This window comes from Arvicanthis niloticus, chromosome 9 (assembly GCF_011762505.2).
Source record: "Arvicanthis niloticus isolate mArvNil1 chromosome 9, mArvNil1.pat.X, whole genome shotgun sequence".
In the NCBI taxonomy this organism is placed as follows: Eukaryota; Metazoa; Chordata; class Mammalia; order Rodentia; family Muridae; genus Arvicanthis; species Arvicanthis niloticus.
The window spans coordinates 10,531,751-10,558,785 of NC_047666.1; the positions used below are offsets into that span (position 1 = coordinate 10,531,751).

At 39.3% G+C, this 27,035-nt stretch overlaps 1 gene segment (V, D, J or C); it reads left to right on the forward strand.

Annotated features, from left to right (window-relative positions):
- The first annotated feature begins 11,247 nt into the window (after positions 1 to 11,247).
- LOC117715061 (Ig kappa chain V-III region MOPC 63-like) lies at positions 11,248 to 11,866 on the forward strand. The segment is given in 2 exon segments: positions 11,248 to 11,296; positions 11,538 to 11,866. Coding segments are annotated over 2 exon segments (378 nt in total).
- The last annotated feature ends 15,169 nt before the right edge of the window (positions 11,867 to 27,035 follow it).

The following is a 27,035-nucleotide window of genomic DNA, read 5'->3' on the forward strand; positions in this document are numbered from 1 at the left end:
GGAGATAAACAAACATGAAAGAAATCAGGAGTCATAGACACAAGTATAACCAACAGAATACAAAAGATAGAAGAGAGAATCTCGTGTGCAGAAGATAGCATGGAAAACATTGACACAACTGTCAAAGAAAATGCAAAATACAAAAAGCTACTAACCCAAAATATACAAGAAATCCAAGACACAATGAGAAGGTCAAACCTAAGGATAATAGGTATAGATGAAAGGGAAGACTCCCAACTTAAAAGACCAGTAAATATCCTCAACAAAATTATAGAAAAAAAAAAAACTTCCCTAACCAAAAGAAAAAGATGTCCATAAATATACAAGAAGCCTACAGAACTCCAAATAGTTTAGACCAGAAAAGAAATACTTCCAACCACATAATAATCAAAACATCAAATGTACAAAACAAAGAAAAAATACTAAAAGCAGTAAGGGAAAAAGGTAAAGTAACATATAAAGGCAGACCTATAAGAATTACGCCAGACTTCTCACCAGAGACCATAAAAGAAAGAAGATCCTGGACCAATATCATACAGACCCTAAGAGAACACAAATGCCAGCCCAGACTACTATACACAGCAAAACTCTCAATCAATATTGATGGAGAAACCAAAATATTCCACAACAAATCCAAATTTACACAATATCTCACCACAAATCCAGCTCTTCAAAGGATAATTTGTGGAAAACTCCAAGACAAGGAGGGAAACTACAACGTAGAAAAAGCAAGAATGTAATCTTCCAACAACCCTATGTAGCTATACAAACATAACTCCACTGCCAATAACAAAAATAACAGGAAACAACATTCATTTTTTTCTTAACATCTCTTAATATCAATGGACTCAATTCTCCAATAAAAGACATAGACAATCAGACTGGATACTTAATCAGGACCCAACATTCTGCTGCATACAGGAAATGCACCTTTGTGAAAAAGACAGACACTACCTCAGAGTAAAAAAAATGGAAAACAATCTCTCAAGGAAATGGCCCCAAGAAACAAGCTGGAGTAGCCATTCTACTATCAAATAAAATCGTTTTTCAACCAAAAGTAATTGAAAAAGATAAAGAAGGACACTTCATATTCATCAAAGGAAAAATGTACCAAGAAGAACTTTCAATTCTGAACATCTATGCCCCAAATGCAAGGGCACCCACATACATAAAAGAAAGTTTGCTAAAGCTTAAAGCATGCATTGTACCTCACAGAATAATAGTGGGAGATTTCACAACCCCACTCTCAGCAATGGAGAGATCGTGGAAACAGAAACTAAACTGAGATACAATGAAACTAACAGAAGTTATGAACCAATTGGACTTAACTGACATCTATAGAACATTTCATCCTAAAACAAAAGAATATACTTTCTTCTCAGCACCTCATGGTGCTCCATTTTGCTCTATTCTCCAAAATAGACAATATAATTTGTCACAAAACAGGTCCAAACAGATACAAAAAGATTGAAATAATCACTTGTACCTTATCAGACCACCACGGACTAAGACTCATCTTTGACATGGACAAAAACAACGGAAAGCCCACATACACTTGGAAACTGAAAAATGCTCTACTCAATGATAACTTGGTCAAGGAAGAAATAAAGAAAGAAATTAAAGACCTTTTAGAATTAAATGAAAATGAGGACACATCATATCAAAATTTGTGAGACCCCATGAAAGCAGTACTAAGAGGAAAAATCATAGCTCTAAGTGCCCACAAAAAGAAAATGGAAAGAGCATAGATTAACAACTTGACAGCACAGCTGAAAGCATTAGAATAAAAAGAAGCTAATAGGCCCAAGAGGAGTAAATGACAGGAAATAATCAAACTCAGGGCTGAAATCAACCAAGTTGAAACAGAAAGAAGTATACAAAATATCAACAAAACCAGGAGCTGGTTCTTTGAGAAAATCAACAAGATAGACAAACCCTTAGCCAGACAAACCAAAGGATGCAGAGACAGTATCCAAATTAATAAAATCAAAACTGAAAAAGGAGACATAACAACAGAAACTGAGGAAATTAAAAAAATCATCAGATGCTACTACAAAGGCCTATACTCAACAAAATTGAATCTGGATGAAATGGACAATTTTCTAGACAGATACCAGGTACCAAAGTAAAACGAGGAACAGATAACCCATCTAAACAGTCACATAACTCCTAAAGGAATAGAAGCAGTCATTAAAAATCTCCCCACCAAAAAATGTCTGGGGCCAGATGGTTTCAGTGAAGAATTCTATCAGACCTTCAAGGAAGTCCTAATACCAATCCTCTTTAAGCTATTCCATCAAATAGAAACAGAAGGAACACTACCCAACTCATTCTATGAAGCTACCATTATGCTCATACCTGAACCACAGAAAGACCCAACAAAGAAAGAGAACTACAGACCAATCTCTCTTATGAATATTGACACAAAAATATTCAATAAAATTCTCACAAACCTAATCCAACAATGCATGAAAACAATTATCCACCAAGACCAAGTAGGCTTTATCCCAGGAATGCAGGGATGGTTCAATATTCAGAAATCCATCAATGTAATCCACTACATAAATAAACTCAAAGAGAAACTGCATGGACATCTCACTAGAGGCTGAGAAAGCATTTGATGAAATTCAACATCCCTTCATGTTAAAAGTCTTGTAAAGATCAGGAATTCAAGGCCCATATCTAAACATAGTAAAGCAATATACAGCAAGCCAGTAGCCAACATCAAACTAAATGGAGAGAAACTTGAAGCAATCCCACTAAGATCAGGGACTAGACTAGGCTGCCCACTCTCACCTTACCTATTTATATACTACTGGAAGTCCTAGCTAGAGCAATAAGACAACAAAAGGAAGTCAAAGGGATACAGATAGGAAAGGAAGAAGTCAAAATTTCACTATTTGCAGATGATATGATAGTATAGTTAAGTGACCCTAAAACTTTCACCAGAGAACTCCTAAACCTGATAACCACCTTTAGCAATGTGGCTGGATATAAAATCAACTCAAACAAATAAGTAGCCTTTCTCTACTCAAAGGATAAACAGGCTGAGAAAGAAATTAGGGAAATGACACCCTTCACAATAGCCACAAATAAAATAAAATATCTTGGAGTGAATCTAAACAAGCAAGTGAAAGATCTGTATGACAAGAACTTCAAGTCTCTGAAGAAAGAAATCAAAGAAGATCTCAGAAGATGGAAAGGTCACCCATGCTCCTAGATTGGCAGAATTAACTTAGTAAAAATGGCCATCCTGCCAAAAGCAATTGACAGATTCAACGCAATCCCCATCAAAATTCCAAATCTGCGACGTGCTACCTCACCGATAAGGAGAACGACACACTCAGGATTCTTCTGACAGCATTTATTGAACAGCTCTTCAAGATGGTGAGGTGGAGGGAAGGACGCTGAGCTCAGAAAGCCCGCTGCTTAAATAGAGCTTTGGGAGAAAGATTGGATTTGGCTCAAATCTTTCATCCAATTGTCATACTCGGTTTTCACGCCATGCGCAGGCGCATTCTCAAGTAAAGCTTCCGTGAAGAACCAGGAAGCAGAAGCTGGTGCCATCTTATAATGGCGAATGTGGCTCCTCACACAAATCAGTTCTTCATACAGATACAAAGAGCAATTTACAAATTCATTTGGAATAACAAAAAACCTAGGATAGCGAGAACTATTCTCAACAGTAAAATAACTTCTGGGGGAATCACCAATCCTGACCTCAAACTGTACTACAGAGCAGTAGTGTATTGGTACAGAGACAGACAGGAAGATCAATGGAATAGAATTGAAGTCCCAGAAATGAACCCACACGCCTATGGTCACGTGATCTTTGACAAGGGAGCTAAATCCATCCAGTGGAAAAAGGTGGGCATTTTCAACAAGTGGTGCTGGCTCAACTGGAGGTCAGCATGTAGAAGAATGCAAATCAATCCATTCTTATCCCCTTATACAAAGCTCAACTCCAAGTGGATAAAGGACCTTCACATAAAGCCAGATACACTGAAACTAATAGAAGAGAAGTTGGGGAAGGTCCTTGAATACCTAGGCACAGGTGAAAAGTTCCTGAACAGAACGCCAATGGCTTATGCTCTAAGATCAAGAATCAACAAATGGGACCTCATCAAATTGCAAAGCTTCTGTAAGGCAAAGGACACTGTCAACAAGACCAAACCACAACCAAGAGATTGGAAAAAGATCATTACCAATCCTAGATCTGATAGAGGGCTAATATCCAAGATATATAAAGAACTCAAGAAATTTGACGCCAAACAACAAAATAACCCCATTAAAAATGGGGTACAGAGCTAAACAAAGAATTCTCAACTGAGGAAACACAAATGGCTGAGAAGCACCTTAAGAAATGCTCAACATCCTTAGTCATCAGGGAAATGTAAATCAAAACAACACTGAGATACCATCTCACACCAGTCAGAATGGCTAAGATCGAAAATTCAGGTGATAGTAGATGCTGGCGAGGATGTGAAGAAAGAGGAACACTCCTTCTTTGTTGGTGTTGTTGCAAGCTGATACAAACACTCTGAAAGTCAGTCTGGCAGTTCCTCAGAAAATTGGACATAGCACTATCTGAGGACCCAGCTATACCACTCCTGGGCATATACCCAGAAAATGTCCCAATATATAAAAAAGACATATGCTCCACTATGTTCATAGCAGCCTTATTTTTAATAGCCAGAAGCTGGAAAGAACCCAGATGTCCCTCAACAGAGGAATGGATACCAAAAAATGTGGTACATTTACACAATGGAATATTACTCAGCTATTAAAAATAATGAATTCAAGAATTCTTAGGTAAATGGATGGAACTAGAAAATATCATCCTAAGTGAGGTAACCCAATCACAAAAGAACACACATGGTATTTACTCACTGATAAGCAGAGATTAGCCCAAAAGTTTGAAACAACAAAGATTCCACTAACAGACCACATGAAGCTCATGAAGAAGGAAGAACAAGTGTGGATGCCTACATCTTTCTTAGAAGGAGTAACTAAACACTCAAGGGAGCAAATGTGGAGACAAAATGTTGGACAGAATCTGAAGGAGAGGTTATATGGAGACCATTCCACCTGGGTATTCATCCCATGTGCAATCACCAAAAATAGATGCTGATATGGATGACCTGAAGGGAAAGCTGACAGCAGCCTGATAAGGCAGTCTCCTTAGAGGTCGCCCAGAATCTGACATATCCAGAGGCAGATACTTGCAGCTAACCATTAATCTGATCAAAGGTTCCCAATGGAGAAGTTAGAGAGGAAACTGAAGGAGCCTAAAGGGTTGGTGGTCCCATGAGGAGAGCAACAATACCAACCAGCCAGAGTTCCCCAGGGTCTGAACCACCAGCCTAGGAGCACATAAGGAGGGACACATGACTCCAGCTGTATATGTAGGGGAGGATGGCCTTGTTGGGCATAGGTGGGAGAGGAGATCTTTGGTCCCATGAACGCTGAACACTGAGTGGGGGGAATCTGAGGGTGGGGAGGGGGAGTGGGGAGTAGGTAGGTGCACACCCTCATAGAAGCCTGAGGAGGGGGGATGGGATAAGGGGTTCCTGGGTGGTGGGGAGAATGGGGTAAGGGGGTAAAATTTGAAATGTAAACATTATATTCAATAAAAGAGGGGGAAAAAAGAAAGGCGGTTAGAACCAACATCCTTAATAAAATGTCAGTCCTGTTAAAAAATATATCTTGATACTAAAACTTGTTTTGAGAATTGTATATTGCAGAATACACAGCCTTGGTGTATCTACTCATCAAGCAATCTGGGCAGACCTGCTCAAACCTCTGATGTCCTGGAATTTCATCTGGGTGCAGTGAAGACGCAGTGTCAGAGGCTTATCAATTTACTCTTCCCCCCACCCCTCTTCTAATATCTCAACACCCATAATCCACTTGAAGAAGTTAATGGAGAGTCAGCACCTTTATTCCCTGGGCTTCGGGACTAAGGTGGTTTATATTGGGTTGTCTTTCTGGGGAAAAGTAGTGGTTTTGGTTGGAACAGGGAGGATTAGCTAGGATTTAAGGCATAGCCATAACCAATTAGTAGAAATCTGTATAATTATTATCAAGATGAAGTTATAATTTCTTAAATGGTACAAAATTTACTTTGACTTCAAATTTAAAGTTTTCATTGGTACGAGCTTCTTATTGATATAAAAGTGAAATGAATATTGTTACTCTCATAGGCATTGTACCAGTATAACACATTTAGGAATACAAGGCTTAGACCCAGTCCTTCTATAAACTTTTTACCAGATTTGAGATGATTAGCTTGTGAGTTAAGGGACTATAGCAAATCCAAGCTTGGAGTTTATTGTTAGGGTGTTTTCCATATTTTTAAGAAATAGCTGAGTGGAGTTAACAGACAACAATCCAGATTACCTTACATGGATAGTTGGTTTTCAAAACATCAGAAGTCCACAGAATTGATGTGACAAGCATTTCTGTATTAATGTTCATTTCGATTAGATACCTGTCTGCTCCTGACAGGTTTCTGTATTGAATTCTAAGAAGAAATTGAGCATCTTTGGAGTTACTCCAGTTGTTGTGAGACAGCCACTAGGCAAGAATTGCCTCTTTCCATCTACAGACAAATTACTGTCCAGAAAAGGACACACTTGCAGAATAGTTGACTGATTATATCTGCCTAGACAGAGTAATCAGCCCTTAATTATTCTGCAGCACTAAGGTCTGTCAGATGATCCTGGACCAGAAGGTGAAAGAACAGATGCTCCAACGTTTTGTAGTAGAGGGAATGTCCAGGTGTTCAGAGGTCTCTATAAATTGGCTAAGGTTTAGAAGCTATGCTTTGTGCTTCCCACAATTATAGTTAACTCAGTCATTCTGGATTTCTGACAGGGTTGAAAACTTATAGCCTCATAGCCAATCTTGGCTATTTACCTTAAGAGAAAAGATTTGAGTGGATGGGCTTCAGCTGACATTCATTCTAAAGCCAAGGAAAAAGTCAGGTTCAGAACTAAGTGTTTTAGTTAGGATAGATGACAGAGGTTCTGGTTAGTCAACAAAATGATAGACTGGGTATTAGGACTATCTTGTATCTCAGTGGTACAAATTGGCATAATTATGCTCTAATTGTATTTTAAGAGAAAAGATTTATTTTAACAGGTAGGGTGATATGTAGGAGAAGCTAAGGTAGGAGGAGTACTGAGAGGCAGAGAAGGAGTGAGGATAGGAGGAGAAGAAGGACAGGAGAAGCTAGGTGATGAAGAGAAAGAGGGGGGAGACAAAGAGGCAGATGTTCACATATCTGCACCACTCAAAGATAGTTGATATATCTAGGTTGGGTATTGGTTTACACTTCTGGTTGAGCATTACCAAACTTATAAAGCCTTTGATTAACATTTTTAAAAATGTATAAAAGCAGAAAGGAAAGGGGGCATGGGATAAGGGTTTTCTAAGGGGGGGAATGGGTAAAAGGCATTCTGAAGTGTAAATAAAATATCCAATTAAAAATGGAAAAAAGAATAGTTTACTGAATTAATGACCTTAATAGTGGTCAGACCAGGGATATAGTTCAGAACTGAGTCTGAATCAAAGAAATCAAACAATTATCAGACTATTTATAGAAAAGAAAACATGTCCAAAAGTTTAAAAGGCAATAAAAGGAACAATATTACATTTTGGCTTACTATACAAAGTATTATAGGCTAACCTTTAAGCTGGTTGGTTCTGAGTAAGGAAGGAATAGGTGGTGAAAAGTAAAATTTCAGAACACTAAGGCAACAAAGCATTATTGATTCATCGATAACTTTTTGGCTTATCAAGAACATTCTTCAGTGGTAAATGTTGATAATTACTTCTGGGAAGTGGAGTCTGAGAAGATTGACTTTATTTCACCTTATGAACAAAACAGACACTGAATACAAAATGGCTACCTTAATGTGAAAATAAGCAGGCCTCAACACAATCCATAGAATCATAGAGGGTGGGTATAGAGTACAGGACTAAGGGCCAAAGGGACAGATAAAAATCTCTGCCACCATAGCTGCAAAATTTTTTGACAAGGGGAACTGAATGACTGTCTTCTGAAACCAGGGAGAAATGTGTGTTTGATGCCAGGGTGGGCCTTTACTGGTCCAGCAAATTTTCTATGTAGTAGCTTTACATAGAATTATAACCTAGTAAATGCTCACTCAGCCTAAGTTGGGTGTGTGGAACTGTATATTGGTCAGAGGTTACAATACTTAATATCATTTTGTAAAATCAGAAAATGACAAAATGAAAGAGTTAACATTTCATCTGAGACAGAAATGACAACAGCCTTCACACAATTTTCTTTGTTGTATCTCAAACACAACATTCATTAAATAATATTCACTGAAATATATGAACTCTTTGAAAACTCTTTCACATAGACTCTCTTTGCACTATGCATAAAACTGATTCTTCTTAACTGATTCCTACCATGTTAGCTTCAGGCTCATGTCTGCTTCTACACTCAAGTCCTTTGTCCTCCTTGGTAAAGCCCAGCCCATCCTTTCCCCATATTCAGTGCACTTCAGGACTTCTGGGCACATCAAAGAGCTCCTCTCTGAGCTGTTTATGGCCAATTTTCTTGTCTCAGGGCTGGGATCAGGTACCTACATTGCAATGGTCAACCTTGTCTGACTATCTGTATTGCATTCCACACAGGAACATCCCTGTCCTGTAAATCTTCTGTTCTATCCCTTTATCCACCTTTCTGTCAGAGTGTACTGAGTCTCCACTCATGATGAGGGGGCCATTCTGATGGACTGAAGCAAAAGTGCCAATGTTAATGAATAGAATGTTATAAGTCAATTAAAAGAGAGGACAAAATATGTATAAATAAAATATATATTAACAGGACTATATGCAAAAATAGATGAAATGTGGGGCTTGGAGAGGTGCAGAAAATTTGATCATCTGGGTAACCCAAGCTATGTGTCCTAAAGGGCTGCAAACTCAAGATCCTTCCACCTCAGCTTCTTACATCTTTGGATTACTAAAATAAATCATTATGCCTGGCAGAAGTGCAGCTTTTGACACTACATACAAGACAAGTAAAGAGCTACAAGAGCAATAAGACCAGCTCATAGAAGCAGTAAAATAATATCAGAAATATTTGTCTCCCACCAACAGTAACCAGACTTAAAGTAATAACTATTGAGATTCAGTGATATTTATAAATGTATGGCCCTTTGCATGAATAGTATACATTGCAGAATATAAAATATTTTTATTCTGGACATAAATGAGAAATATCACCTAACATTCTATATTATAACAGATCAACCTTCTAATTTTGAATACAAAAATCAACTAACAGTGAGCATACCTAAAAAAAGAAGGTAAAATGTGAAGGATAACTTGCAAATTTCATTCGATGTATATTTGGTTTGCACTATCTCATCTTTCAACTGCAGCTGGTTCAGTACAGTGAATGGGTACAATAAAACAAAAGGATCCATCTCTACATGGCAGAGACCTGGAAACAGAAACAGTGAGCATAAGCTGAGGAGGGAATTGTCCATCTTTCATTTGTCCCCACTCTTTCTTCACTTCTTTCTTTCTCATTCTTTCTCCTTTTCTCTTCCTCCCTTTATGATTTTCACTTTCTCTTCTTCCTTTGTGCCTTCTTCTCCCTCTTTCCTTCCTACTGTCCCCATTTCAATTCTTCTTACTCTTCCTTCTTTTTGTAAGGCTTCTTATAACTTTTTTATGTTCTCTTTTAATTAAAATACTACTGTGCTGCTTCCAACCTTAAAATATAGCTAGGAAATCCAACCTTCTGCCTAGTTAAACCTAGAAAAGTGCCAGCAGTCTTGGAATATGAAGAAATACTCACTACTCTGTCTATATTCGCATACATGTCTAACTATTCATCTATCTATCTTACACTTTCTCTGGGGAAGATTATCACCATAAAAAATACAAGATTTCTGTCTTTTAATAATCTTAGATGTTTTGAAGAACTGTACAAAAGATGCATCTCTGCACATCTCCATTACATGCTTCTTTTCTTCATTTTGGAACTCGCTCATACCCTGCAGAATTATTTCTGTTCAATAAAAGAACTTCCTCTCACTGGATTTACTTAAAGGCAATGGGCTGACAAGGTGGCTCTGTGAGCAAAGTGCTTGTCACATAGGTGTGAGGACCTGGCTCACTCCCAGGTAGCCATAAAAAGCCAGGCACAGCAGCAGCATAGACTGAATTTGGAGTGATGCTATGGCAAGATGAGATTTGTAAGGAAAGAAGAGAATGCCCACAAAAACTTGGCCTAGGAATCATTTCATGAGTAGTGATGAACAACAACAGACCTTGTCTCACATCTACACCCAAACTTCTCTGCTGATCTCCACACACATACCCTGGCAAGAGAAGTTGCCTTCAAACATGAACATGAACAAATAGACAAACTTACAAAGACACATCACACACATCTAAAATATGGATCTAAAAAATAGGGTAGTATGTCAAGAATTAAGTTACTTTTCTTCTAGTTGATATATCTAGGTTGGGTATTGGGTTACACTTCTGATTGAACATTACCAAACTTATAAAGCTTTTGATTTACATTTAAAAAAAATGCATAATAGCAAAAAGGAAAAGGGGCATGGGATAGGGGTTTTCTAGGGAGGGGAAATTGGGAAAGGGGGTAGCATCTGAAATGTAAATAAAGTATCCAATAAAAATAAAAAAATTAAATAAAAAAGTTACTTTTCTTCACTGAATCATTTTTCTCTATTCCCTCTTAGATAATGCTTTCATTGGGTTTGTGCAATTTTGAGGGATCAAGTTGTTCTTGAAATAACTTATATTCTTTACATGGTATGTCCACAATGCACTCCCCCAACTCACAACTTAAAAAGAATAAAGGGCAAATATTTAATCGAGTAGACTGCAAGGAAAAGCAGGGTGGTGGTGGTGAGCACCTTTAATCTTAGCACTCAGGAGGCAGAGACAGGAGGATCTTGTCTACAAAATGAGCTTCAGGACAACCAAAAACAGAGATATTCTGACTCCAAAAACCATGTATTTAGAAGGGTCCTTTAAGACACATGTGATGCTCAAGTAAATTTTCTGCTGACACCAACTCCCTGTGGGTGAAACAGGAGCAGGTACCCTTGGAGCAGCAGCACACTCTGCTGAGCTGATTTGCATATGGAGTCATTATATAACAGACCAGGCTTCTTTAAGGACAGCTGTCAAGAGCCTAAGAAGCATCCTCTCTTCCAGCTCTCAGAGATGGAGACAGACACACTGTTCCTATGGGTGCTGCTGCTCTGGGTTCCAGGTGAGGATGCAGAGAAGTGTTGGGATCAACCTCTGTGTCCATCATGATATTCCATGCCTCTGGGTTCTTAATAACTATAGTTGGGGCATTTGTAATTGTTTTTATTTTTCCCCATTCCCTTTGATTCCCTGGTTTCTCATAGTGATGTCCACAACATTTTTGAAATTTTTAAATGAAAATGTTCTCTACTGGGAAGGTTTTTTAACATATATAAGAATAGTCTGTGTGCTTATCATTCCAGGTTCCACTGGTGACATTGTGCTGACCCAGTCTCCAGCTTCTTTGGCTGTGTCTCTAGGGCAGAGGGTCACCATCTCCTGCAAGGCCAGCGAAAGTGTCAGTGCATATGGCTATAATTTTATGCACTGGTACCAACAGAAACCAGGACAGCCACCCAAACTCCTCATCTATAGGGCATCCAACCTAGCATCTGGGGTCCCTGCCAGGTTCAGTGGCAGTGGGTCTGGGACGGACTACACACTCACTATCAATCCTATGGAGGCTGATGATGATGCAGACTATTTCTGTCAGCAAAGTTTAAAGAGTCCTCCCACAGTGCTCCAGGCCTGAACAAAACCTCCTGGGGTTGCAGCTCACTGAGACTCAGTCTTTCAGTTCTCTATTACTCTATGGCATCTCAACACAGAGCTCTAAGCATGTTTGGCAAAATATCTCAAATAATGAAACAAATTTTATAAACAGATATGTATGTGTGTCCCATCCTTCATGCTTTACAACTTATTTCCCAACAAAATATACAATTGTTTTCTTCAACTCCCTGACAACATTTCTGCCTATTTCCTCAAACTAAGCATCCTGCTTTAACTTTCCAGTCATGGATGATTTATTGTCTCTCATTTTCATTCTGAAAAAAGAAAAGCATAATAAATACAAATTATGTCACTGAAAAATAGTGTTAGCCAAAGACATCTATTGGCGTGTGTGTGTGCGCCTGTGCATGTGTGCGTGCATGTGTGTGTGTGTTTCTGTGTCTGTGTATGTCTGTGTGTATGTGAGTGTCAAAGGACAACCTACAGAAGTTAGTTCTTTCTTTCCACCAGGTTCATCCTGGGATTCAAACTCAGGTCATCAGTCTTCCTGGAACAGAGTGAGCAACCATGCCAGCCTGTGGTACTATTTCTTACCCTTGAATCATTTACATATATATTTTAAATTGTGTACCTGGGGAGTAGGGTACAAGTGTGAGTGCTCATAGCAGTCAGAAGACAGCATCAGATCCCAGGGAACTAAAGATACATGAGACTTCGAGCGAGTTGATGTGGGTGCTGGAAACTAAACTGCAAGATCAAGACGAGCTCTGAGCTGCTAACTTACTCATTCACCTCTGATCTACCATGTATTAAGGTCCTCCTTTAGATTTAGTAACCCCTTTTTCCCTAGAACAGTGTAAGACTTGATGGGAGCATAGTTCTCCATCATCTATGTTAAATAGTTCATTGAGTAGCTAAGCTTGTCAATTAATCTGTCAGATTCAGGTTTACATTCTCATCCCAGTGTTTTTATTCTCCAATTGCTTTTATTTGCTGGACCTCACAAACAGACTGCTATAGGTACTTAGAAACATAGGCTGTGCCAGAGTTATTTTTCTCCTTTGGTTCCAGTGTCTCTATCTCTATCTCTGTCTCCATCCCCAAATTAAGTTTTAGTATCCAATTTATTGCTTGTCCTTTTGTCTTGATACAATATTTTTTATTTTATCAGCTTCTATATTTGTGTTCAATGCCTTCCTGCCCTTATTTCCTTTCTTTCTTACTTTCTTTCCTTTTTTCTGTTTTTTCTTCTTCATCCTTTGTGTATGATGTATAAAATATGTGGGTGAAAGTAACATATAGTGCACGTGTAGAACAAAGGACAACACTTGGTGTTGGTCTTCAATTCCCACCTTGTTTGAGACAGGGTGTCATCAGGGAACTTTCCTGACATGGGATTTGGGGAAGAGAAGACTTAGTGGATACCTTCTCTTTGCAGAAAGACAATGAGCCCTCGTAAACTTGGACTTCTCTGAAGCACTGAGTACTCTTTGGACCTACATCCCTAAGAAAGATGCTTTTTTTTCTGTACTATGGCCAGATGGGCTTATAAGCTGGAAAACAGAGACAATGGCTTCCTAATTGATTCCTACTGATTATAATACTACTATCCAACTAGATAGTTCTATCCAACTAGAACTATCTAGCCATAAACACGGAGCGGGGAGGAATTTGAGGTTGGGGAGGGGAGGGGGATTAGGGGGTAGGTGAGGGAACACCTTTGTGGAGGCAGGAGGGGGGATGGGATATGGGGTTTTTGGGTGGTGGGGGGAATGAGGTGAGGGGATAAAATCTGAAATGTAAACATAATATCCAATAAAAAAATATAAAAAAGAAAGAAGAACTATCCAGCCATGGGGCTAGAAAATGATCTGAGGTCCCCTATATATAATTATGTTTGCTTTCTTGGAAGAGTGAAATCTCTGTAGAGACACTGTTCCATGGAATCTACCCTTCTAGCCTCCTCCAGTACTGCATCTGTGGTTATCAATGCCTCTCTGAGAGAAGAACCTATGGGGTCCTCTGTGTGCTCTCTCCAAGTCATCCTATCCACTATCTCCAAGTTCATTCTAAGGGTTACCTACTCTAATCAACCACCAACAAGTGGCCCCCAACTTGTTTCTTGTCTATTAAGGTAAATGTCAAGTGCACTTTTGCTCTCCAGAATACAAATCCCCATTCCTTGCAAAACTTAAATTAAATCTGACTTTAGAGATTTTCAGTTGACCCTGACCAATATACTGAAGCTTTCTGAAATCTCACCATGGTAATGGATATAAGTGTTGTCTTCTGAACCAACCAGCAGACAGAAGACAACAGACGCGGGATCTCCTTCCCAACACGGTTTATTCAGGAACCTTGAAGTATTGTGAAAGGCCCCCAAGCTCTAGCTCCCAGCCCTTAAATCTCTGTGTCCTCTCCAATCAGAACCTGCCACAAAGTCATTCTCGATTGGTGCTGAGCATATACGTCACATGGCCCAATCTTATGTAATGATGAACAAGCAGAATGCATGCTCAGTAAAGCCTAGCCTACGTGCCACCCAGGCTTCCTAAAATGGTGAGCCAACATGCCAGGGGCATCTGGTAGCCAGGCGCCATCTTGAGTTCCGCTCCCTACATATAAGCTACAAAAAGATAATGTTAGTCTGATGTCAGACAAATATAAGTTCAGGAAAACAAGTTGTTTCCAGGCTGCTGAATCTTATGCTGATGATCTTCTTGGTCCACATTATCAGTTCTTTTGTGAGGGGGGAAAAGACCCCATAGTCAAGAAGGTAATTTCCTAAGAAAATCTTTAATGGGCTCATAACAGTCCTGTCTTGGGACAGAAGATAAATATTTTCAAACTCATATAGTAGAGGGATTAAGAAGGACAGCCTGGTATACCTGTCTCCTGGGAGGCTCTGCCAGAGCCTGACATATACAGAGGTGAATGCTCACAGCTAACTATTGAACTGATCACAGGGTTCCCAATGAAGGAGTTAGAGAGAGGAGGACTGAAGGAGATGAAAGGGTTTGCAGCCCCACAGGGAAAGTGACAATACCAAACAACCAGAGCTCTCAGGGTCTAAACCACCAGCCTGTGAACACACATGGGGAACCCATGACTCCAGCTATGTATATGTAGTAGAGGATGGCCTTGTGGGACAGGATGTCCTTGGTCCTGTTAAGGCTAAATGCCCCAGTGTGAGGGAATTTAAGGGAAGGTAGGTAGAAGTAGGTGGGTGGATGGGTACACACCCTCATAGAAGCATGAGGAGATAAAATGAGATGGAAGGTTTCAGGGGGAATGGGGAAAAGGGGATAACATCAGAAATGTAAATAAATAAAATATCCCATTATTAAAAAGAAAAAATAACTTCAGGAACCAGGATCAGGAGACAATGGCCAGGAGCTAGCTGGGAAATAAACTACACAGAGGTAAAAGCCTACATATATGGATACAAATATCCACTAGTTTTTATAGATATCTTTTTAGAATGGGTAGATGCCTACCATACAAAGAATGAGACTGCCAGTCTTCTGGAAGACATTATATCCAGTATGGTTTGCCTACACTGCTTGGGTCTGACAAAGAACCAGCCTTTATTTCTCAGTTTATTCCATCTTTAGCACAGGTTCGGGGGACCATTGGAAATTACATTGTATATGCAGACCCCAGAGTTCATGGCAAGTAAAGAGGATGAATTGGGCCCTGAAGGAGGCCTAGACAAACTTTAAACCTTGAAACTTGTGGTGACTGGATATCTCTCCTACCTTACTCTTTGTAAAAGGCCAATAATATTCCTTATACCTTGGGTTTTACACACTTTGAGATCCTCTATTGGATACCCTCTCCTAGGCTGCCTAATCTCCAGTCTGACATTCTAGATCTATATGACCAACTTAAGTTTTTAAATATTTGGAGGCTCTCCACAGAGTCCAGATGCAACAATTGTGGTTGTGAAAGCAAAGGTTACATCAACTGGGACCCCCTATTAAAATCTGATTTTATTAAGTTAGTTAGAAATGGAACACCCTCATGTGTTCCTTCTCCATACTCATCATGTAACGCCCTGTGATGGTTTGTAGATACTTCACCATGGGAGTGGCACTATTAGGAAGTTTAGCCTTGATGGAGTAGGTGTGTCACTGTGGGCATGGGCTTAAGATCTTCATCCTAGCAGACTGGAAGTTCATCTTCTACTAGCAGCCTTGAGATGAAGACATGGAACTCTCAAGACATTTATAGGAGAAATACATTGCTACACACTGCAGAGGGCTGCACATTTTACCTATGGAGTTCACTAAACAATCCATTCATCAAATTCATCAAGGTTCATACCTGGGTGGGTGAAAAATAAAGCAACTGTTCTGAGAGGCCAGATACAGCATATTTAAGATGCCTCATGCCTCCCTAGATGCTGGCATGCTCCCACTTTGATGATAATGGACTGAACCTTTGAACCTATAAGCCAGTTCCAATTAAATGTTGTTCTTTATAAGATTTGCCTTGGTCATGGTGTCTGATATAACCTAAGACAGAAGTTGGTACCAGGGTCTAGGGTACTGCTGTGATAAGCCTATCCATGCTTTTGTTTGAAAGAATGTGAATTTGGGGACTTTGGATTTGGTAAGGTGTGGGATGCTTTAAATGGGACTTAATGGACTACCCGAGTAGGAATATGGAAGACTTTGTTGCTTAGAGTAACTTGAACTGTGCAGACCAAGCCCAAGTGGAGTTGGAGAAGAATCTTAATATGTGCCATAAAAACTGTTTTTAAGGTATTTTGATGAAGAGTATTGCTTCTTTTTGCCCTTATCTGAAGACTCAATCTAAGGCAAAGTAAAGAGATTTATATTAATTGCATTGACAAAGAAAACCTCAAAAAAAGCCTAGCAGAGTCTTTGTTCTCTGGTTAAGTTTCATGAAGTACATCATGAACAAGCATAGTAAGGTTAGAAGGGAAAAATATTATATATGGTTCAAGTATTACAGGGAAATCAGGAAGTGAAAAGGAGTTGAATTCTGTGTTCTAGGAGATAGAAGATTAAGGAATTGGGACTTTGGGGCAAGATCTTACTCAGCTAAATTTTGATCCAGGTGTAGTGGTAAACACCTTTAATCTCAGGAGATAAAACCAAACAGATCTCTGAGTTGAAGACCAGCCTGGGACAGAGCAAGTTCTTGGTGAAGAAAAACTTAAGTTCAAGGAAGTTAGTACCCCCTTTAATACGAGGACACAGGCATGCAGATCTCTGAGGTCAAGATCTGTCTAAAACCCAACATCCAGGACAGCCAGGTTGAGACAATGATGGAGTAAAAAAACAGCTAATGATAATATAATAGAAGAAAGGGGTCTTGTTGCAGATTCTGCAAACAGCAGAACTCTGTAGCTTCAGCCATGTGGCTCTGGGTTTAGAGAGAAAAATGGAAGAGAATACTGGCACAATTGATGCTGGTTAGCTGTAGCTAAGAAATTAGAAGGGATTAAGAAGATACCAACATCACTGAGATAAAGTCTGAGAAGTGTTTTCTGAGAGCACAAAGAAGCTGTGTTCCAGAGATAGCCAAGGTTGTACCATGTGCTGCAGCTCTACTTGGTAATCTATAAGCATCACCCAGCTGGTACTGGTTTTGAAAGTGTGAAGGGGTCAAGAAGAGCAGCTGAGGCTTCGCACTGTGAAAGGCCATGCAAGGCTATTGGTGAAGGTATAAACTCAGTTGTAATTTATGGTCAGGACTGAAGGGGTCATGAAAAGTATTTTAGGTTTGGAACCATGAAGAGAGCCTATGAGAGGCTATTGCAACTATTGTGAAATATAGTTGCAGCAGAAGATCCCAAAGTATTAGAGATGCCAATACCATGAAATTGTCACCAAGAACAGAAGCATCAGTGGAGTTGATCATCCTGAGCTTAGAGTACTATAGAGTGCCGAGCTAGAGAAATGTCACTGGCCTTATGGAGGAGCCCATAAGATCTTATGTGGATCCCAGACATTGAAAAAAGAAGCTGTAACATTGAAGTTTCCTTGGACACCCAAAGATTTTTTCGATGGCAGAGCCATAGGATATCTGCTGAGAAAAGCTGCTAATGAGGAGTGGAACCAACCTGGGAAAAGAAGTTTGTTGCAGCCAACAAAGTTGAAAAAGGAGTTGGAGTTCTGAAGACCACTTTGACATCAGACATGGAGATGCAGAGTTTGGAGTTTGCCCAGCTGGTTCCCTGCCTTGCTTTGTAGATTACAGTTAAGTGATTGGATGAATCTCAGAAAAGACTTTGAACTCTGAACTTTTAACATTATTGAGACTGCTATAGACTATGGGGACATTGAATGTTGGACTAAATGTTCTTTTAATTATGATATGGCTAAATATGGCCCCATACACTCATGTGTTTGAAAAGGTCTATGTGGGCCAGGGAATGGGATGAAGTATGCTTGGCTCAATGAGTGTCACTATTAGGAGGTGTGACTTTGTTGGAGCAGGTGAGTCACTATGGGCACAGGCCAACATCCTAGCTGCCTGGAGGTCAATCTTTCACTAGCAGCCTTCAGATGAAGATGTAAAACTCTCAGCTGTGCCTGCATCATGCCTGCCTAAATGCTGCCACGTTCCCACCTTGATGATAATGGATTGACTATTTGAACTTGTAAGCTAGCCCCAAATAAATGTTACCCTTTATAAGAAAAGAAAGAGGGGCAGAGAGAGAGAGAGAGAGAGAGAGACAGAGAGAGAGACAGAGAGAGAGACAGAGACAGAGAGACAGAGAGACAGAGACAGACAGAGAGAGACAGAGAGAGACAGACAGAGTTAGACAGACAGAGAGAGAGAGAGAGAGAGAGAGAGAGAGAGAGAGGATAGAAAAGGTTCACACAGCAAGGGACAAATGGAAAGTCATTTGCTTAGGTCATCAAGCTTGTTTCCAAGAGCTCTCCCCATCATTTGACTCCACTGCTACCACCCAGATGCAGCCCTATCTGCAGTCCAGCCGCTGACAAAAACTACTCTGCATGTTGCAGCATGCAGTGGTCATGAACTTTTTATTGTGAGTTTCTGATGCTTCTCTCAGCCTATACACTAACTACATCTAGTGACAGGAACATGACATGAACATACAGAAAATTGGCATAACCTTTCAAATACTGTATCGCACATCACAAAATTCCTTACCAACATTTCCTTATTCAGAAGATAAAATGCTGTTGCTTGGCATTAATCTTTTAGTGTTATATTAAATATAATTCATCTGAATTATAAATATGGAGGTACCCCTTTAAGCTTTGCAACCAAGGCCAATTCCTTGGCAGGAAATTGAGACTTGGGAAAATTAGAAAGTTGCCCTAATGTGACACACAATACAGAAGATGTACAATCAAGAGTCTATTCCAGTGCCTGAATTATGGTTTCATTAATGACCCCCATGCTCCTACAACTAGGAAGACATGCTGGCCAGAGAAGACTACTGACACCCTACCCATCCTTAGACTTCTGGGTACCAATAAGGATATTAGCATGTAAGTGGCATACAGATGAGTCCATTCAACTCTAAAACAGCATCAAAATGGTAAAGAACACAGGAGCCAACAGTATGCACTTGACTTGCCAGGTTTGGCTTCTAAGAGATCATTGTTTGCTGCCATTGGCTGGCCTGTCTGCTCCCCAGACTGCAAACCAGCCAGGCTAGCTGATTAACTCTATTCATTATCACTATGTATATAAGAAAGATTTATATTAATAATATGGTTTTAGTTGGGTTACTGTTGCTGTGATGAAACATCATGTCCAAGACATTGTATAGAAGAAAACATTTAATTGAGGCCTTGCTCATAGTTTCAGAGGGTTACTCCATGGCCATCATGGCCAGAGCATGGTTGCAGATGGGCAGGAATGTTGCTGGAACAGTCGCTAAAGACTTATATCCTGATCTATAGATAGCAGGCCAATAGAGAGACACGGGTCCTGGCTGTGAAACTTCAAAGCCCACCCTAAGTGTGTCACTCACACATCTCTTCCAACAAAACCACACGTCTTCCAACACCTCCTAGTCTTTCCTAACAGCCAACCAAATGCAGAACAAGACACTCAAATATATGATGGGGTGTTCTCATCCAAACCACCACAAATTCTATGTACTCCATGAAATTATTATGATGACTAAAGAAATTCCATTTTATGTTAGGTATCCACCTTGGTAACCACTAGCTGATTTTCTGTGACTCCTGTCCCTGGAAGATACATTTCTGTAACCCTGACTTAGTGACACTCACCTAGATACGCACAGCCATGATCATCTATGTGTTAAGACACAACTAACTGCATTGTGGCTTCTCTAACCTCCATACAATCAAGGGTTATTTTGAAGTTGCCTTATCTTGGCAAGGCATAAAAACTCCTGACTTGTTTGTGCAGATACTCAAGGGTGCCATGTGGTTTTTCAGTATTAAAAATCCTTCCCTCATCCTCATTCACACAGAAATATCAATTTTGGCTCAGAGATTCTTATCTTGCTAACAGTAAACAATAAATCTTTTAAATAAAATGCATTGACTCTGTATCCTTTTCCCAGGGGTCAGGAACCCCATAACATTATTTCTTAGAATATTTTTCAACTCTCCACTGAGCAGCTCTCATGCAATGTCCCAAGATAACAATTATCATCAAATTTTATACTTGCAAGGCCTCTAATAAACCTGGAAAGTGGAAATTCTCCCAAATAAATTTGTAACGTGACATATTATGTTAGTTGAATTGGCCTCCAGAACTCAATTTCATATTCAATCACAATTCCTTTTATCTCTTCTTTTTTGAAGGGTTAAGGGAGAGATCATTTAGGATACTAATTTGTAAGCCAAGCTGGCCTCAAATTTGCATTCTTCTTCCTATGTTTTCCAAGAGTTGGGGTTAAAGGTATTCACCTCCAGCCATAAATAAGCCACCTTATAAAGTATGTAATTCTATATGTTTGGGGAAATATACCGCTGTGTATTTACAACTGTATTCAAGATATAATCCATAATATCATCATGCCAGCTCTGGAGCCTTTCATGATTCTTAGTTTGCTCTTCCAGAAAGTTTTATGGATAGAACCTATGATGTGTAGCTATATTTCAGGGTTTTATTTTTACTGGTTGGTTGGTTGGTTGGTTGGTTGGTTGGTTGGTTGGTTAGTTGTGAAAAAAGAGTCCCTCCACTTGCTCAGGCTAACTTCAAAATTAACAATTTTCCTGTCTGTGCCTTAGTGTCCAAGGTAGCTGAGAGTCTAAGCATAAACTGTGGCACACAGCTAATGTGAAGCCTTTGAGGCCAGCTTCATTTCCCCAGCACAGCACACTAAGAGAGTCACTGATGTCATTTTAGATGTTGGTTGTATACTGTTTGGTGTTAGTGTTATTCAATTGTTGGATGGTCCCAAGCTTTCTTTTTTAATCATTAGTTCAAGGATATGTGACTGTTTCAAGTTTGGGTCTGTTAGTAATAATGTTGTGCAGAATAGTGGCACATGCCTGTAATCCCTGCATTACTGGGGACAGAGATATTCTACATAGTGGGCCCTGGGCCAGGATCTGCTACACAGCAAGGCCCTGTCTCAGTAATAATGAAAGTTTATACATTTAAGTACAGGTTTTGTATAAAAATAGGGTTTCATTTTTCATAGTTAAACACCTAGAAGAAGACTGCAGGGTCATAAATTATGCTTGGCTTTAAAAAAAACCCAGCAAAGTGTTTGGCCAAGAGACTGCACCATTTAACACAGATCCTTTGTGAATATATGGTCCTGTTGTTCTAGTCTATATATTTGGTATTAATATAAATACATATCCAGAGGTAGATATCTGTTCAATTTTTTCAATGTTATTTTTAAAGCATTCATTTTCTGTTTACTGAGAGGATTCATTGACTATGTTGCATACTTCTTTTTTTCCCCTTTGAATCTGTCTTGTTTTTTTCAAAACACTTTATTTATCAATATTTGTATAAACATATATACTTATACATGTATACATATATAAACAATAATTAAATAATAAAATGCATTTAAAAAGCATGGGTGGTTGGGAAAAGTGGGAGGAAGGAGAGAAAGGGGAAAACTATGCAAATACAGTCAGTGTTCATATATGAAATTCTCAAAAAGGAATCGAGTTTTTTAAAATGTTCAACAGATTAACTAGCATTTTACAATATGAAAATAAATATGACCCATAATTATGTTAAAGGACAGGGTATTATGTTTCAGAACAGGGTATCAGCTGGATGAAGGTTCAGGGGTCAGATCACTATGACTCTGCCTATGATTCACTTGTCCTTATCTAAATTGGTACTATCTGCCAAGGCTGCCCATTTACAAGGTCTATGACTACTCAGGCTGGTAAATATACACAGAAGCTGCCTGTTTACAATAGCTTATAGCCATCTGTTTCAGTGTTTTTCCTCAGAGACTCAAGACTTTGTGTTAGCAGGCATGTAAGTCAGGCCTATTGCTGATTTTAGGCTTATGGCTGATTTTAGACCTTCAGTGTATAAGCAGGGCTGCCCCTAACATCTCCTCCCTTCTCCAAGTATAGAAGGGCTGTGGCGATTCTAATCTTGCCAAGGTGGGATACAGGCCTGACCTCCAGTAATTAAAGGGGACCTTGTAATGGCTCCAGTCCTCCTGCCCTTGTTCAGTGAGGCATGAGGGCCATACCAGTCCCGATGTCTTTTTCCTGGAGAGGGGATATTTTTGACACCAACCCCTATGCAGTCAGGCTTGTCCCTCAGGGAACCCAGAAACATATTTTTAATTTTTATTTATATTCCCTTGCAGTGCTTAGCCTCACAGCCTAAGCAAGAATTCAGATCGCCACACAGAGAGGTTCTGGGTGGCCCCTCTCTGCTTGGTCTAGGAGCAGAAATCCCCTCTTTTAGGTTGGGTGGAGATGGGACTTGGGAACACCCTGGGTAGAGTAACATCCTCATCTAGAGTCTCCTGGTCCTCCATAGTTAACATATGATAATGTATCTGAATAGATTTTGCTATCAGGTTATCTATCTGTTGTTTCACAAAGTTAGCCTATTTGAGGCCTAGGGACCAAAGGAAATTAGCAAAAATAACCCAGTTAATGATCCCAACATGGAAGGAAGTAGAATAACAATCATGGAGAGGTTGAAGACCAATTCTTGTACAAGCTCTCATTTTTCTCTTTCTGTCTCTGTCTTTTCTCAAGACCTCTGACCTTTTCATTCTCTCTTTAATCATCCCTGTTTTGTCTATGTAAAAGCAGCATTCTTCTTTAAGGGCTGTACACAGTCTAGAGATGTACACAGTCTTTTCTACTGTAAAAGAGAAAATCAGGTCCAATAAAGTCCTTTGCAATTTTGGGGGATCACATAAGACAGCGAAATGAGGGATTTCTTCAGATTAGTGATGTCGACCTATAGCTGTTTGATGTCCTTGTCAAAGGCCCATAGGAGGTCTGAGTAGTATAAGTTCGGAGGCCAGCATCAGGATTAGAACTCCTAATAGAAGACATCATGGGCAGTTAATTTTTACCTGGAAGAGAAAAAAGAAAGGAATTCTCAGGGAAATTTCTCTTCCCTGGATGTCAATTGTTATTCATCTTATTTATAATTGGGCCTGGTTTTGTGAAGGTATCTATTTAATTCATTAATCTTTTTGGTGGTCATTTAGTTGTGCCTTTTGTGGTATCAAACAGTCATATCAGTTCTCTGCCCCATATAGGAACTGGGTCCTGGCCATTCCATTTAAGGGTAAGAGGGTCCTTCCACATAGTTGTGGCATAGTTTTTATTGGTCTCAGCAACGCCAAAGGCAATCAGCAGCAGATTTGCCATAAGCTTTCAGTTTTAGAAAGTTAAGAGTAAACAAGGCATGCTCCTTCCACCCTCAGAGAGTCATAAAGACACTATTTAAAGAAATATAGTTCTTCATTAATATTCTCTTTTATCAAAGGACTATTATAAGACAGCCAACAATTAATAAATCTATATAATATATCTATTAGTGAGAGTTTCTTCTACTTTTTGTAAAATTACTCCTCTTTTGTCAATTAATTGTTGAGGGAAATTAAGATTTGCATCTCTCTTAAGAATGTTAAACAGAGACATAAATTCTTTTGTGAAGAGCTTAAACTAAGATCTTAACCAATAAGCATCTCCTGGAAACTTTAAAAAATCATTTGAAGTAAATAAACTATCTTTTTTTTTTTGCCAGACCCATTATCTGTTAATTTTTTTTAATTGGATGTTTTACATATTTACCTTTCACTGTTATCTCCTCTTTCTTTCTCCCCCCAAACCCTTTATCTCATACCCCCTCTTCCAATTTTTATGAGGGTGTGCTCCCATCATTCTCCCAATCCCACCTCCCTGCTCTCGAATTCCCCAACACTAGAGATCCAAACTTTCAGAGACTATGGCCCTCCACTTCCACTGTTGCCTAAGGAAGCCACCCTCAGTTACCTATACAAGTGGAGCCATGAGTCCCTCCCTTTCTGTTCTCAGGCTGGAGGTTTAGCCCCTAGGAGCTCTGATTGAGTATTTTTCTACTCCTTCTAAACTAAAACCAAAGCACCCACATGTGTCTATGCATTGTGTCTTAGGTATTGTGAACTTTTGGGCTAATATCCACTTATCAGTGAGTGCATGCCATGTATGTTCTTTTGTGATTGGGTTACCTCACTCAGGATGATATTCTCAAGCTCCATCCATTTGCCTAAGAATTTCATGAACTCATTGTTTTTAATAGCTGAGTAATACTCCATTGTGTAAATATACCACAATTTTTGTATCCATTCCTCTGTTGAAGGACATCTGGGTTCTTTCCAACTTCTGGATATTATAAATAAGGCTGCTATGAACATAGTGGAGCATGTGTCCCTGTTGTATGTTGAAACATCTTTTGGGTATATGCCCAGGAGTGGTATAGCTGGGTCCTCAGGTAATACTATGTTCAATTTTCTGAGGTACCGCCAGACAGATTTCCATAGTGGTTGTACCAGCTTACAATCCCACCAACAATGGAGGAGTGATCCTCTTTCTCCTCATCCTTGCCAGCATCTGGGGTCACCTGTTTTTTTTCAATCTTAGCCATTCTGACTGGTGTGAGGTGGAATCTCAGTGTTGTTTTCATTTGCATTTCCCTGATGACCAGGGATGTTGAACATTTCTTTAGGTGCTTCTCAACCATTCAAGATTCCTCAGTTGAGAATTCTTTGTTCAGCTCTGTACCCCATTTTAATAGGGTTATTTGATAGTCTAGAGTCTAATTTCTTCAGTTCTTTGTATACCTTCGATATTAGCCCTCTATCAGTTGTAGGATTGGTAAAGATCTTTTCCCACTCCATTGGTTGCCACTTTGTCCTATTGATGGTGTCCTTTGCGTTACAGAAGCTTTGCAGTTTTATGAGGTCCCATTTGTCAATTCTTGATCTTAGAGTACAAGCCATTGGTGTTCTGTTCAGGAACTTGTCCCCTATGCCCATGTGTTCGAGGCTTTTCCCCATTTTCTCTTCTATTAGTTTCAGTGTAGCTGGTTTTATGTGGAGGTCCTTGATCCACTTGGAGTTGAGCTTTGTACAAGGAGATAAGTATGGATCAATTTGCACTCTTCTACATGTTGACCTCCAGTTGGACCAGCACCATTTGTTGAAAATGCTGTCTTTTTTTCCCCTGGATGGCTTTAGCTCCTTTGTCGAAGATCAAGTGACCATAGGTGTATGGGTTCATTTCTGGGTCTTCAATTCTATTCCATTGATCTTCCTGCCTGTCTCTGTTCCAATACTATGCAGTTTTAAACGCTATTGCTTTGTAGTATAGCTTGAAATCAGGGATGGTAATTCCCCCAGAATTTCTTTTATTGTTGAGAGTAGTTTTTGCTATCCTGGGTTTTTTGTTATTCCAAATAAATTTTAGAATTGTTCTTTCTATCTCTGTGAAGAATTGAGTAGGCATTTTGATGGGGATTGCATTAAATCTGTAGATTAGTTTCAGCAAGATGGCCATTTTTACTAAGTTAATCCTGCCAATCCATGAGAATGGGAGATCTTTCCATCTTCTGAGATCTGTTTTGATTTCTTTCTTACGGGACTTGAAGTTTTTGTCATACAGGTCTTTTACTTGCTTGGTTAGATTCACACCAAGGTATTTTATATTATTTGTGAATATAGTGAATGGCGTCACTTCCATAGTTTCTTTCTCAGCCAATTTATCTTTTGAGTAGAGGAAAGCTACTGATTTGTTTGAATTAATTTTATACCCAGCCACTTTACTAAAGTTGTTTATTAGGTTTAGGAGTTCTCTGGTGTAAATTTTGGGGTCACTTAAGTATACTATCATATCATCTGCAAATAGTGAAATTTTGATCTCCATTTGTTGCCTAATTACTCTGGCTAGGACTTCCAGTACTATATTGAATAGGTAGGGGGAGAGGGGGCAGCCTTATCTAGTCCCTGAATTTAGTGGAATTGCTTCAAGTTTCTCTTTATTTAGTTTGATATTGGCTACTGGTTTTCTGTACATTGCTTTGACAATGTTTAGATATGGACCTTGAATTCCTGATCTTTCCAAAACTGTTATCATGAAGGGGTGCTGAATTTTGTCAAATGCTTTCTCAGCATCTATTGAGATGATCATGTGTTTATTTTTCTTTGAGTTTATTAATATAGTGGATTACATTGACGGATTTCTGAATATTGAATCATCCCTGCATTCCTGGGATAAAGCCTACCTGATCATGATGGATGATTGCTTTGATATGTTCTTGGATTCTGTTCATGAGAATTTTATTGAGCATTTTTGCATCAATATTCATTAGGGAGATTGGTCTGAAGTTCTCTTTCTTTGTTGAGTTTTTGTGTGGTTTAGGTATGAACGTGATTGTGGCTTCATAGAATGAATTGGGTAGTGTTCCTTCTGTTTCTACTTTGTGGAATAGTTGGAAAATAATTGGTATTAGGTCTTCCTTGAAGGTCTGATAGAACTCTGCACTGAAACCATCTGGTCCTGGACTTTTTTTTGGTGGGTAGACTGCTTCTATTTCTTTCAGGGTTATGGGATTGTTTAGATGGTTTATCTGCTTCTAATTTAACATTGGTAACTGGTACTTGTTAGAAAATGGTCCATTTCATCCAGATTATCCAATTTTGTTGAGTATAGGCCTCTGTAGTAGGATCTGATGATATTTTTGATTTCCTCAGGTTCTGTTGT